We start from the raw sequence: 14,161 nt of genomic DNA on the forward strand, positions 1-14,161 counted from the left end.
CTGTGTGTTATTTTTCATCCCTGGCACTCCTGAGGCCTGGCTGGTCCCATTTGGAACGGCTGGCACATCAAGATGGACAGATTGCAAGGTCCCACAGCTCCCTGATCAATAAGTCAACTACGTTACATCTGTCACCCATGAAACCACCAGTGGTGGTCAGCCCCATCATCACAGAGAAGACGGGAATGACTTGCATGTTAGAGTTAGAGTGGGGGTACCCTGAAAGGGTATTATATAGAGAAAATGGCTTTGGCTTGACTGGAATTGTAATGGATTTAGGCTACCTTCATCTCCACTGATGTCGGACCATGACATGCATATTACACAAACAGATAACAAATATAGCGTTCTATGCCAGTGTTTCCCAACCCTGGTCCTCAAGTACCCCCAACAGTATACATTTTTATTGTAACCCTGGACAAGCACACCTGATTCAACTTGTCAACTAATTATCAAACCCTCAATGAGTTGAATGAGGTGTGTTTGTCCAGGACTACAATACAAATGTATAATGTTGGGGGTACTCGAGGACCAGGGTTGGGAAACACTGTTCTACGCAAGTAAAAGTCTGCAAAGGAACAATTTTGTGTGTCAGAATTGTATAACTACCTCACTCATATGTCTGTAGATTACGGGCTACACTGACATAAGGTAAGGTACGGTAAGGGATAAAACTACACTCACATGTTAAAGGTTGAAGACCAAACATGAAGTACGGAGGATGAAGACCATGACTTGGTGAACCCACAGTGAGAGAGACGGACTCACATGTGACGTGGAGGTACAGCACCACGCTCTCCGACCCCAGGCTGTTCTCTCCCGTAGCGGTCACACGGTAGATCCCCACAGCCTTGTAGACGTGCTTGACCCCATCCTCTATGGAGCTCACGTTGGAGTAGGTCAGAGCGTGACCGTCACCGAAGTCCACCATGATGCTCGTCCTGGCTCCGTCGCCCTATACAGGAGGGAACAGTCATCAACGATTGAAGAAAGAAAACGGTATTCTTACAGTAGCTACTGTAGGTATGTTTGAAATAACATTTCCATGAACATGTTATTTGCTAACACTTTATATGAAGATGTAATGGCATAGTAATATAATAGAGAGTATTTTGTTGCTATTACAGAAGTGGAGAGTTGACATACATTTTACAATACTGAGTTAAAAGTCAGCGCCCGGTCTGAATGAACAGGGAGCCAGTTACTGTATTGCTCCTTAGGAAAAAAAACGCTCACCTCTTCAAGAAACACCAGGAAGGTGACATTGGTGCCCAGCGTAGCTGTCAGCTTTCCTTCACTGGTGACGAGGTGCAGGCCTTTGGGGGCCTGGGTAGGACAGTGCTGCCTCCTGGCCGTGTACTCTGCTATCACTCCCGCTGTGCAGTTATTGGACACAACCTTCCTGTAGCTGAATGTACATAGGTCACAACCGCGGTTAGAAGCTTTGCTGATGGATACATGAGCATAGAGAAGGACGACCTTAGCAGGTTGGCAGGTTGGATATTGAGAATACGTTCTCTTACAATAATGCCCTGTCATTTGAAATATCCTTATTCCAAGTGTACCTTTGCAGTCAGTTTTAATTAAATAGTGAATGAGTGTACATACAGATGTAGGAACTTAATTTGAGCCAGAAAATAACATCTTACTGCAGTGGGCTAAATCAGGGTCACACAGTGAGATTCTTGGTAGTCTTAAACAAATCTACTTTGAAACAAGAGTATACAACTCGCACACACGGTTATGGGCTTAAAAAAAGAAGACGCATGTACCATGTCAGACATAGAGTTGAAATGTATTCCATTTTTAGTTTGCATCCCAAAATTACTCTTTATATACACATCACAGAAGACTGAAATATACCAAAACTGTTTGACATAAAAACATCTAAAATCCGGTGTTTCTATGAAAAATATTAATAACATTCCACCAAAAACAGCTATTTTGGTCGTTGACGGCAGGAAAGGGCTACTGAACATTTTTGTAAGGGAAAATTACAAACTTCAGAAGCCTTTTTAACCCGTTAGGGCTAGGGGGCAGTATTTGCACGGCTGGATAAAAAAATGTACCCGATTTAATCTGGTTACTAATCCTACCCAGTAACTAGAATATGCATATACTTATTATATATGGATAGAAAACACCCTAAAGTTTCTAAAACTGTTTGAATGGTGTCTGTGAGTATAACAGAACTCATTTGGCAGGCAAAAACCTGAGACATTTTCTGACAGGAAGTGGATACCTGATGTGTTGTATTACCTTTAAACCTATGCCATTGAAAAACACAGGGGCTGAGGAATATTTTGGCACTTCCTATTGCTTCCACTAGATGTCACCAGCCTTTACAAAGTGTTTTGAGTCTTCTGGAGGGAGATCTGACCGAACAAGAGCCATGGAACGATGATGGCCCATTAGACACCTGGCGCGCGAGTTCATGTTGGGTACCCTTGTTCCAATACGTTATAAAAGAGAATGCATTCGTCCACCTTGAATATTATTCATGTTCTGGTTAAAAAAGGCCCTAATGATTTATGCTATACAACGTTTGACATGTTTGAACGAACGTAAATATATTTTTTCCCCTCGTTCATGAAGTGAAGTCCGGCGGGCTTAGATCATGTGCTAACAAGACGGAGATTTTTGGACATAAATGATGAGCTTTTTTGAACAAAACTACATTCGTTATGGACCTGTGATACCTGGAAGTGACATGTGATGAAGAGAATCAAAGGTAATGGATTATTTACATAGTATTTTCGATTTTAGATCTCCCCAACATGACGGCTAGTCTGTATCGCAACGCGTATTTTTCTGGGCGCAGTGCTCAGATTATTGCAAAGTGTGATTTCCCAGTAAGGTTCTTTTTAAATCTGGCAAGTTGATTGCGTTCAAGAGATGTAAATCTATAATTCTTTAAATGACAATATAATATTTTACCAATGTTTTCTAATTTTAATTATTTAATTTGTGGTGCTGACTTGACTGCCGGTTATTGGAGGTAAACGATTTCCTCAACATCAATGCCATAGTAAAACGCTGTTTTTGGATATAAATATGAACTTGATAGAACTAAAAATGCATGCATTGTCTAACATAATGTCCTAGGAGTGTCATCTGATGGAGATTGTAAAAGGTTAGTGCATCATTTTAGCTGGTTTTATGGTTTTGGTGACCCTGTCTTTGAATTGACAAAACATTACACACAACTCTTGTAAATGTACTGTCCTAACATACTCTAAATGTATGCTTTCGCCGTAAAACCTTTTTGAAATCGTAAAACGTGGTTAGATTAAGGAGATGTTTATCTTTCAAAGGGTGTAAAATAGTTGTATGTTTGAAAAATTTGAATTTTGACATTTATTTGGATTCAAATTTGCCGCTCTTGAAATGCACCTGCTGTTGATGGAGTGCACCACGGGTGGGACGCTTGCGTCCCACCTAGCCCATAGAGGTTAAACCTCAAATACACTACAAATTTTACATTTCCTGCATTGCAGGAAAGTTCTCCTTCAACAGGGTGATCAAATTAAGATCCAACATCTGTAAGAGGCTAATGAGAGTCCTGGGGAAAATCTGCTTACCCAGTGCTGTTGATGAAAGTAGTCCCTGTGGTACAGCTTCTAGACATGGACGATGGGAGGAACCAAAAGGCAGGGGTGCACTTGCCGTCACTCCGCCTCTCGTAGCCATAGTCACTGTAATGTTTGGATCATACCAAAATAAACAGCAGTCGAGTGAAATGCTACACAGTAAACTTTTATAAGTGATTCAATTCCCGTCCCTGGTTTGTTTGTCCTATCATTAAAAGGCAACGTTGCCAGCATGCGCATCCTCAAAATGATAGGAACAAATTGGCCCAATTAGGCCGACATGCAGAAGTGTTGTGATAGTTAATGAACACTATTAAGCCCGATGATTAACTGTCTCTTACTAAAACTCATTCCAAGTTCACCGCCTCACTCAAGGGGCCCACGGATTTGGGAATTAACAAAAGCAACATTAATAATACTGATAGATAATTAAAAGAAATGGATTGTGAAGTTTGTAGCAAATATGCTTTGGAAATGCGTCTTTGATGAACAGAGTCACTGGCAAAAGCAGAAAACCACAAAAGCAGTGACAAAGTTGGTTTCTTAAACGTATGGTGACATTCAAGGAGAAACACACACACACACTTTCCTATCCCACTCCCTATCCCCATGCAAACTTGGATCCTGTCAACCCTCCTCTCTCTCTGTGCTTTTTCCTTCATTCTTCGACACACACACAGCTTGGAGTGGTGCAGTTGACTGCATTCCACTTAGCCGGGGCAGCCTCCAAGAGAATCCAGAAGCTAAGTCTCCTCTGCAATTCTAATCTGGAGTGAGCTTCACCATGACGGTGATCCCTTATCTTTTCAACCTTCGCTTCCAGGCTTCTTTTTTTCATCCTCCACTCCATATGCCAGTGGTATATTGATAGGGCGGCTTAGGCAGAAGTTGTAACGCTAGATGTGTTTGTGGTCGAGTAGTGTGTTGGAGTCTCTCCTCAAGTACCATCAGCCAGTTCCGGTTAGTTGATCTATCTATTCCATTCAAGTAAACCGTTAACTTGTGTAATGTTTACTATGTGTATTATGTGCCAGTTTACTTACATTGTATTTACACTGTACCTACTTATGCGTAATTTATGCATAATTTAGGGGTACTTAATGTGAAGTGGGACACATCTGTCTACTCACCACTCAAAGTCGGCCTCTGTGCAGTCGCAGGGCGCCGAGGTCATCGTGACCGAGTATGTCTTACCCATAACGCACCTGGCTATGGGCTTCAACTTCCTGTAGATTCTTTTCACTCCCATGATGCACGGCTCGCCCTGTGGATATATTTTCCAAATTGAAAATATATTTTGGAGAAAATGGGTTTCTTTTGTTACATTTCACCCCATCGCCATACATAATTTACTGCAGTGCGGTGAACCATGCATGTATCATACTGTGTGTGAAAAGGCATGCCGTTGCTTTTTCCTTTACATGGGCTTATTTTGCATCGCTGCCCACTGAGGCTCATGTGTGGTGTGCTAGCGGTAAGCGTTGCTAAACTTAAGACACCTCTCTCTCATGTATCCTACACCCAAGCTGTTACAGCTCGCTTGACTTAGTTTCGGAAAAACATGTAGATTTTTCGTTTTGGTACGTAGGGCCGTGCTGGATGAATCAAAATGGGGTTTTTTTAGGGGCAAAACAGTAGTTCTGCCATTCTCTCTCGTAGAGTCAGGTGGTTTAACAGGAGGCTCGAGGAGTGTACCCTTCAGAGGCAGAGTTGGTGTCTCTCTCTTGTTTCAAATAGGGATACCTATGTAGATTACATACATATGAATTTGGACTATGACAGCAAATACACTGAATGTGGAGTCAGGTGGTTTAACAGGAGGCTCGAGGAGTGTACCCTTCAGAGGCAGAGTTGGTTCTCTCTCTCGATGTGATAACACAAATGGCCTGATTGTGGCTTTAAGACCATTTGGAACCAATCTGCTATTTCAACACCTTACCCTGCCACAGACTGTTGCTTTATAAAACACACACACACACACCACAGCCTTTCCTTTGGGCCAGTTCCCAATCTGTTCTGCAATGTTTACCTCTATAATTGAATTGGACTGTTGTCCACTTCCATGGCTATATGTTTTGATCGTTAGGGCCAGCCCAATCATATAGCTGTCTGAGTCAATTATGGTAGCTTGGTCAGAATAAAGAAGCCCTCTCCGTCTCATCCTTATGTTTGGCTCTGGGTCTGTCTAGGCATGAGGTAGAGCATTCGCTCTGGCTCAAACGTATGCAGTGTTTTATAAGGAGCGTTGTAGAGACATCAGCAAGAATTAGAGGGACTATGCCTAAGTGCTTTTGGGCCTGAGGGAGAGGAACGCCCGGCACCTGTCCAGCCCACACTCAAGAGCTCAACGCAAAGCAGAGGGTGGAGGTAAGGGAGTGATCAAGCAAGTACACTGCATGCCAAAACTGTTTTTCATTCTATCAAGGGTCTCGGTCGATCTAGACCTCTCTGTCAAGTATATGATAAGAGATGGAGGTTTGTGGGAATGGCCCCAGAACACACATAGTAGCAGTAGGGGCAGCATGTAACCTAGTGGTTAAGAGCGCTGAGCCAGTAACCGAGAGGTCGCTGGTTCGAATCCCCGAGACGACTAGGTGAGAAAAAATATACCGATGTGCCCTTGAGCAAGGCACTTAACCTGGATAAGAGAGTCTGGGAAATGACAGAAATGTTCATGTAGCAGGTTAAAGACGCATTATGCAGAAATTGCTCCGCTGGTTGCTAAAATTCTAAAAGTTTGCCTAATTTCAGTTTATGTGGCAAGTATAGTGTAGAGAATCATTGTAATATCTAAACCACTGTGGAATATATTTTCCGTAACCAAAAATATGTTTGAAACTGGTGTACAAAATTGTAAGTGAGACTCAAAAACAAAACTTATGAACAGGAAGCATAGAAGTAGGACACATAGAACAGATCTACCACTTCTTAGACTTGCTTTCAATGAGAATGACAGATCTATAACTGAATTTGGTCGGGTCGCCCAAAAAGTTACATATTGCAGCTTTAACTTGATAACATTTTCCTGACGTTAGACATATTTTTGAAGAAGTCAGAGTAAGTTACAAGTTTTATCCCCATGTTAAAAGTTTGGGTGACACTTCAAAATAGAGGTAAGTGCAAAATATAAAGTGCTCACAACTTCTTGCAATGGAAGTTCTTTGGTCATAAAGCACAGAGTTGGGTTGTTAGTGTTCTACATGTTAGGAGCTATCCATGGCTGAAATGACCAGGCTGAGGTAGGCCTGTGAAGCTAGTTCTTCTGCAGACAGAGTTATGTAGGTGCCATTACCCGGTTGTGTAGGTGCCATGTTTGGTAATCCCCCTCTGTACATCTCCGGTTGAAGATGGACCTGAAGTCAATCTTGACCAGCTGCCACTCGGACCGGTGACTGACGTGGCCAAAGATCCTGCAAACAGCAAAGAACCTTACAGCTGCAGCAGAAAAGGTACACTGGTATCTGGTTGTCAGTTAGCAAAGCCACAGCAGCTGTGAACACTGATAGGTACACTACACTGAAACACAGCAGTCTGGTTATAAGTACAGAAGGTGGCAGAGGGAAAAACACTAGTCAAACTAAGGTGTGTCAGGTATGGCACCCATATTAGGAAGTCCCTCAGTGGTCAGACCGAGGCATCAGTCAAGACAAGACACTTCTGAGCTGAATAAAATATACTTAGGAGTAGTTGGCTAGAGGAATGTAAAAAGTGTGGACTCAACATATTTTCTTTCTTTGACTTGGACGAACAGGACAGTTGTTACTAAAAGCTTTAGAGAAACGGCATTTGGCAACTAATGGAATGTGTACTATGGAATCTAAATGAATCACTTTAAAAGAAGAGATATGTCTTACAGGGTGTGTATTTCCCTCAGATTCAACAAAAAACTTCAACCGAAAGTCAAGGTTATAACACCACATCAAATTAACATTCACACGTCTCAGAAAACATTCCTTCTCAGAGAAAATTGGGTGGGAGTTTAACTGGAATTGACCTCCTCTCTCTGCTAACCAAACAACAAATTTATCACAATCAATCCATCAATTAACGGACTGAGGCGCTGGTCCATAACTGTCACTAACTGTAAAATCATTATTAATTGATAAGAAAATGATAAATAATGAGGTGTCCATACACAGAGATGCAGAACAGCTGTAGTAGGCTGTCAACAATCTCCTAAAAGTATCATATCCCACAGTCCTGTCTGTCTCAGCTGGTTCAGAGAAGTGTATAGCACTCTGGGCCTACAGGGAGAAAGTCATTTATCCTATAAATTCCTTCCATCTTCCCCGCTCTCTCTTTCCTTCCCTCCCATCATCTGTCTGTCTCTCCCCTCATCTCTCTCTCGCCCCACTTCTGTCCTTCCCTCTCCCAGTCTCAGCAGCTGTGGCCTATCCTTCTGTTGCCGAGCCGACTACAAAGTCAACTGTCTCTCCGTCACTCAGTTACGGTGATGACAGGTGTTACAAAAGACTGATGTAAGGGCTATGGGAAACCTTATGCAGCAGCCGTCAAAGTTTTACACCAAAAAGTGCAATAAGAGCAGTATCATCTCATGTAGTATAGCTAAGTGGGTCATTCTAGAACGAAAGAAGTTATCGAAAAGACAGAAAACTTCATATGCTGTGTTTCTTAAAACTATTGAGTCAATGTTGCTACATAATGCAGAAAGAAGTTGTAGAGTCGTACTTTCCTCTTCGGTCCTTCAGACATAGTCTATTTTATTTTTGATGATGTTCCTCGTGTTCTTCAAACGGAGTGCTCTGCTGTCGCCGGTCTCCCAACACCACTGATGTCTCTGTGATCATAATCCCGAGACAGATGGTTTTGATGTGAGGCTAAACCTTGAGAGGGATCTATTCCATTCATGTTAGGGAAAATGAGCAGTCAGCGCTGCCGTTACTACCAGGGTTTGGATACGAGCAAACTCCCACTCTCGCACATAATGTTAACACATCTAACACGGTTACGGTTCATTCAATCTCAATTCACTATGTTAACATATCAAACATAATGTTTATCTGCAATCAGATGGGATTTGGTTTCACTGTGTGGTGTAGTGGTAGCGCTCTAGTCTATACGGACAACATACAGTAACACTTCTGGGCCAACGTTTGAATCTTGCATCCAGCCCTTTTCGGCTCCGAGTTTCCCCTTTACCGGTCTCTCCCTCTCATTCAAAAGTGGGTAAATAAAGTTGACTTACGTCATGATGAGAGTCTCCTCCCCCGGCTCCCCTAGTAACCCATCCACAAACAGGGGCGACATGGTGAAACTGTATTTATTCCACTGTCTCCCCTCGTCGAAACTCATCCTGCGAGAGGAACCATAGAAATATAACTACTTTTGTTCTGTATCTCTATGGGAGAGACCATAGCAATAGAATAAAAACTCCATTAGTGTATTTAACAGTATTATAGTATTTTATGCTGTATCTTTATGGTAGAAACCACAGCAATATAATAACACATACCATAACTGATGGACAGAATTAGAACATATTACAGTGTATAATATTACAGTGTTATATATATCTCTATGGGAGAAAACACAAATCTTCTCCAGTGTCTCATCAAACTGATAAACTGAGGTTAAATTATTCCACCATGACACAGGATATGAGCACTGCATTCTAAAAGGCACTGAAAGGCAAGGCTTACATGACGTAACAAGCAGGGAAAGGTGAAATTGAATGGCAATCGTCAAAGGAGGAGAATATCTCATGGCCTATTGGTTTGGAATTACACTAATCACTTCCTATGTTCTTAGACATACTCATTACGCTATCGGGCTTGTGGGAACGTGAGGATTGAGTCTTCCTCGGGAAAGAGAGGAAGGAAAAGAGAGAGAGGAAAAGAGAAAGAGAGCGAGGGAGAGAGAAATGAAAGAGAGAGTGAGAGAGAGAGAAATGAAAGAAAGCAAGAGAGAGAGAGAGAAATGAAAGAGAGAGAGAGAAATGAAAGAGAGAGAGAAAAATGAGAGAGAGAGAGAGAGAGAGATCGAGAGAGGGGCGGAGGGAGGAAGAGTGAGGGGTTGAGAGGGAGGGAGAGGGATAGAGACTCACCATAGGTGTCGGATGGGGAGTGGAGTGTGTCTTATAGCCACCAGGGCTCCTCCTTGGTCCAGGTAGAGAACACTGTACTCCTCATCAAAAATCTGAAAGACAAAAGGTATAAATTATAAACTCATTAAATTACTAGCGTTATTGATTACCAAAACATTTTTGTTTTAGTAGTGGACTTTAATGTTGATGAAAGAGCAACCTAATGAATGAAAGTACACACACATAGGCATGCACACACATACACACACACACACAAACCTGAAATGAGTTATGGCTCAAATCAGCATGATGAGAATACATCAGACACCCCTCCCCACATCTCCCTCCCTTTCCCCCACTCTCCCTCCCTCCACCCCTCTCGCCCTCCCTCCCTTCACTCACCCCCCTCGCTCTCTCCATTCACCCCTCTCCCTCCCTTCACCCCTCCCTCCACTCCTCTCCCTCTCTCAATCCACCCTCTCTCCCTCCACCCCTCTTCCCCACTCCTACCCGCACTCCCTCCCTCCAGCCCCCCCCCCTCCAATCCTCTCCCACCTTCTCCCCCTCTCTCCACCCCATCGCTATCCCTCCACCCTCCCTCTCTCCCCGCTCTCTCCCTCTCCACCACTCCCTCTCCACCCCTCTCCCTCCCTGCCTTGACTCACCCCTCTCGCTCTCTCCATCCACCTCCCTCCGGCCCTCTCTGTCCACCTCTCCACCCCTCTCTGTCCCCCTCTACCCCTCTCAATCCACTTTCTCTCCCTCCACCCCACTCCCTCCAACCCCTCTGTCCCTCTTTCCTTCCCTCTCTCTACCCCTCACTCCAGCCCTCTCTGTCCACCTCTCCACACCCTCCCTCCCTCTCCACCCCTCTGTCCCCCTCCACCCCTCTCCCACCACCCCTCCCTCTCCCTCCACGTCCCTCTCCCTCCCTCCACCCCTCTGTCCCTCTCCCTCCACATCCCACTCTCCCTTCGCCCCTCTCCCTACACATCCCACTCTCCCTTCGCCCCTCTCCCTCCACCCCTCTCCGTCTGTCCGTCCGTCTCTCCCTCCACCCCTCTCCGTCCGTCTCTCCCTCCACCCCTCTCCGTCCGTCCGTCCGTCTCTCCCTCCACCCCTCTCCGTCCGTCCGTCTCTCCCTCCACCCCTCTACCTCCGTCTCTCCCTCCAACCCTCTCCGTCCGTCTCTTCCTCCATCCTTCTCCATCCGTCCGTCCGTCTCTCGCTCCACCCCTCTCAGTCCGTCCGTCTCTCCCTCCACCCCTCTCCGTCTGTCTCTCCCTTCACCCCTCTCCGTCCGTCTCTCCCTCCACCCCTCTCCGTCCGTCCGTCTCTCCCTCCACCCCTCTCCGTCCGTCCGTCTCTCCCTCCACCCCTCTCTGTCCGTCCGTCCGTCCGTCTCTCCCTCCACCCCTCTCTGTCCGTCCGTCCGTCCGTCTCTCCCTCCACCCCTCTCTGTCCGTCCGTCCGTCCGTCCGTCTCTCCCTCCACCCCTCTCCGTCCGTCCGTCCGTCTCTCCCTCCACCCCTCTCCGTCCGTCCGTCTCTCCCTCCACCCCTCTCCGTCCGTCCGTCTCTCCCTCCACCCCTCTCCGTCCGTCCGTCCGTCTCTCCCTCCACCCCTATCCGTCCGTCCGTCTCTCCCTCCACCCCTCTCCGTCCGTCCGTCCGTCCGTCTCTCCCTCCACCCCTCTCCGTCCGTCCGTCTCGCCCTCCACCCCTCTCCGTCCATCCGTCCGTCTCTCCCTCCACCCCTCTCCGTCCGTCCGTCTCTCCCTCCACCACTCTCCGTCCGTCCGTCTCTCCCTCCACCCCTCTCCGTCCGTCCGTCTCTCCCTTCACCCCTCCCTCCACTCCTCTCCCTCTCTCAATCCACCCTCTCTCCCTCCACCCCTCTTCCCCACTCCTACCCGCACTCCCTCCCTCCAGCCCCCCTCCCTCCAATACTCTCCCACCTTCTCCCCCTCTCTCCACCCCATCGCTATCCCTCCACCTCCCTCTCTCCCCGCTCTCTCCCTCTCCACCACTCCCTCTCCACCCCTCTCCCTCCCTGCCTTGACTCACCCCTCTCGCTCTCTCCATCCACCTCCCTCCGGCCCTCTCCCTCCGGCCCTCTGTGTCCACCTCTCCACCCCTCTCTGTCCCCCTCTACCCCTCTCAATCCACTTTCTCTCCCTCCACCCCACTCCCTCCAACCCCTCTGTCCCTCTTTCCTTCCCTCTCTCTACCCCTCACTCCAGCCCTCTCTGTCCACCTCTCCACACCCTCCCTCCCTCTCCACCCCTCTGTCCCCCTCCACCCCTCTCCCACCACCCCTCCCTCTCCCTCCACGTCCCTCTCCCTCCCTCCACCCCTCTGTCCCTCTCACTTCGCCCCTCTCCCTCCACCCCTCTCCGTCTGTCCGTCCGTCTCTCCCTCCACCCCTCTCCGTCCGTCCGTCTCTCCCTCCACCCCTCTCCGTCCGTCCGTCTCTCCCTCCACCCCTCTCCGTCCGTCCGTCCGTCTCTCCCTCCAACCCTCTCCGTCCGTCTCTCCCTCCATCCTTCTCCATCCGTCCGTCCGTCTCTCGCTCCACCCCTCTCCGTCCGTCCGTCTCTCCCTCCACCCCTCTCCGTCCGTCTCTCCCTCCACCCCTCTCCGTCCGTCTCTCCCTTCACCCCTCTCCGTCCGTCTCTCCCTTCACCCCTCTCCGTCCGTCTCTCTCTCCACCCCTCTCCGTCCGTCCGTCTCTCCCTCCACCCCTCTCCGTCCGTCCGTCTCTCCCTCCACCCCTCTCAGTCCGTCCGTCTCTCCCTCCACCCCTCTCCGTCCGTCCGTCCCTCCACCCCTCTCCGTCCGTCCGTCTCTCCCTCCACCCCTCTCCGTCCGTCCGTCTCTCCCTCCACCCCTCTCCGTCCGTCTCTCCCTTCACCCCTCTCCGTCCGTCTCTCCCTTCACCCCTCTCCGTCCGTCTCTCTCTCCACCCCTCTCCGTCCGTCCGTCTCTCCCTCCATCCCTCTCCGTCCGTCCGTCTCTCCCTCGACCCCTCTCCGTCCGTCCGTCTCTCCCTCCACCCCTCTCCGTCCGTCCGTCTCTCCCTCCACCCCTCTCCGTCCGTCCGTCTGTCCCTCCACCCCTCTCCGTCCGTCCGTCCGTCTCTCCCTCCACCCCTCTCCGTCCGTCCGTCCGTCTCTCCCTGCACCCCTCTCCGTCCGTCCGTCCGTCTCTTCCTCCACCCCTCTCCGTCCGTCCGTCTCTCCCTCCACCCCTCTCCGTCCGTCCGTCCGTCTCTTCCTCCACCCCTCCGTCCGTCCGTCTCTCCCTCCACCCCTCTCCGTCCGTCCGTCTCTCCCTCCACCCCTCTCCGTCCGTCTCTCCCTCCACCCCTCTGTCCGTCCGTCTCTCCCTCCACCCTTCTCCGTCCGTCCGTCCGTCCGTCTCCCTCCACCCCTCTCCGTCCGTCCGTCCGTTTCTCCCTCCACCCCTCTCCGTCCTTCCGTCCGTCTCTCCCTCCACACCTCTCCGTCCGTCCGTCTCTCCCTCCACCCCTCTCCGTCCGTCCGTCTCTCCCTCCACCCCTCTCCGTCCGTCCGTCTCTCCCTCCACCACTCTCCGTCCGAACGTCCGTCTCTCCCTCCACCCCTCTCCGTCCGTCCGTCTCTCCCTCCACCCCTCTCCGTCCGTCCGTCTCTCCCTCCACCCCTCTCCGTCCGTCCGCCTCTCCCTCCACCCCTCTCCGTCCGTCCGTCTCTCCCTCCACCCCTCTCCGTCCGTCCGTTCCTCCACCCCTCTCCGTCCGTCCGTCCCTCCACCCTTCTCCGTCCGTCTCTCCCTCCACCCCTCTCCGGCCGTCCGTCCGTCTCTCCCTCCACCCCTCTCCGTCCGTCCGTCTCTCCCTCCACCCCTCTCCGTCCGTCCGTCTCTCCCTCCACCCCTCTCCGTCCGTCTCTCCCTCCACCCCTCTCCGTCCGTCCGTCCCTCCCTCCACCCCTCTCCGTCCGTCCGTCCCTCCCTCCACCCCTCTCCGTCCGTCCGTCCGTCTCTCCCTCCACCCCTCTCCGTCCGTCCGTCTCTCCCTCCACCCCTCTGTCCGTCCGTCTCTCCCTCCACCCCTCTGTCCGTCCGTCTCTCCCTCCACCCCTCTGTCCGTCCGTCTCTCCCTCCACCCCTCTCCGTCCGTCCGTCCGTCCGTCTGTCTCCCTCCACCCCTCTCCGTCCGTCCGTCCGTCTCTCCCTCCAACCCTCTCCGTCCTTCCGTCCGTCTCTCCCTCCACACCTCTCCGTCCGTCCGTCTCTCCCTAGCACCCCTCTCCGTCCGTCCGTCCGTCTCTCCCTCCAACCCTCTCCGTCCTTCCGTCCGTCTCTCCCTCCAACCCTCTCCGTCCGTCCGTCTCTCCCTCCACCCCTCGCCGTCCGTCCGTCCGTCCGTCCGTCCGTCCGTCCGTCTCCCTCTCTCCCTCCACCCCTCTCCGTCCGTCTGTCCGTCCATCCGTCTCTCCCTCCACCCCTCTCCGTCCGTCCATCCGTCCGTCTCTCCCTCCCTTCTC

The 14,161-nt window shown here is 49.8% G+C and overlaps 1 protein-coding gene across 2 annotated transcripts in view; it reads right to left on the reverse strand.

Annotated features, from left to right (window-relative positions):
• Positions 1-14,161, reverse strand: part of LOC106564712 (VPS10 domain-containing receptor SorCS1) — a 156,414-nt gene that overhangs the window by 20,348 nt on the left and 121,905 nt on the right. For both annotated transcript variants that reach the window (XR_006757943.2, XM_045691193.2), the window contains exons 13-19: positions 9,655-9,746; positions 8,797-8,904; positions 6,883-7,000; positions 4,721-4,854; positions 3,582-3,695; positions 1,237-1,408; positions 769-955 (exon numbers count right to left, since the gene is read on the reverse strand). Coding sequence is in view for 1 of the 2 variants with exons in the window: in XM_045691193.2 (XP_045547149.1) it covers positions 769-955; positions 1,237-1,408; positions 3,582-3,695; positions 4,721-4,854; positions 6,883-7,000; positions 8,797-8,904; positions 9,655-9,746 (925 nt within the window). In the remaining variant the exon portion in view is untranslated. The remainder of the gene's footprint in view (positions 1-768; positions 956-1,236; positions 1,409-3,581; positions 3,696-4,720; positions 4,855-6,882; positions 7,001-8,796; positions 8,905-9,654; positions 9,747-14,161) is intronic.

This window comes from Salmo salar, chromosome 12 (genome assembly GCF_965601325.2).
Source record: "Salmo salar chromosome 12, fSalSal1, whole genome shotgun sequence".
Classification (NCBI taxonomy): domain Eukaryota; kingdom Metazoa; phylum Chordata; class Actinopteri; order Salmoniformes; family Salmonidae; genus Salmo; species Salmo salar.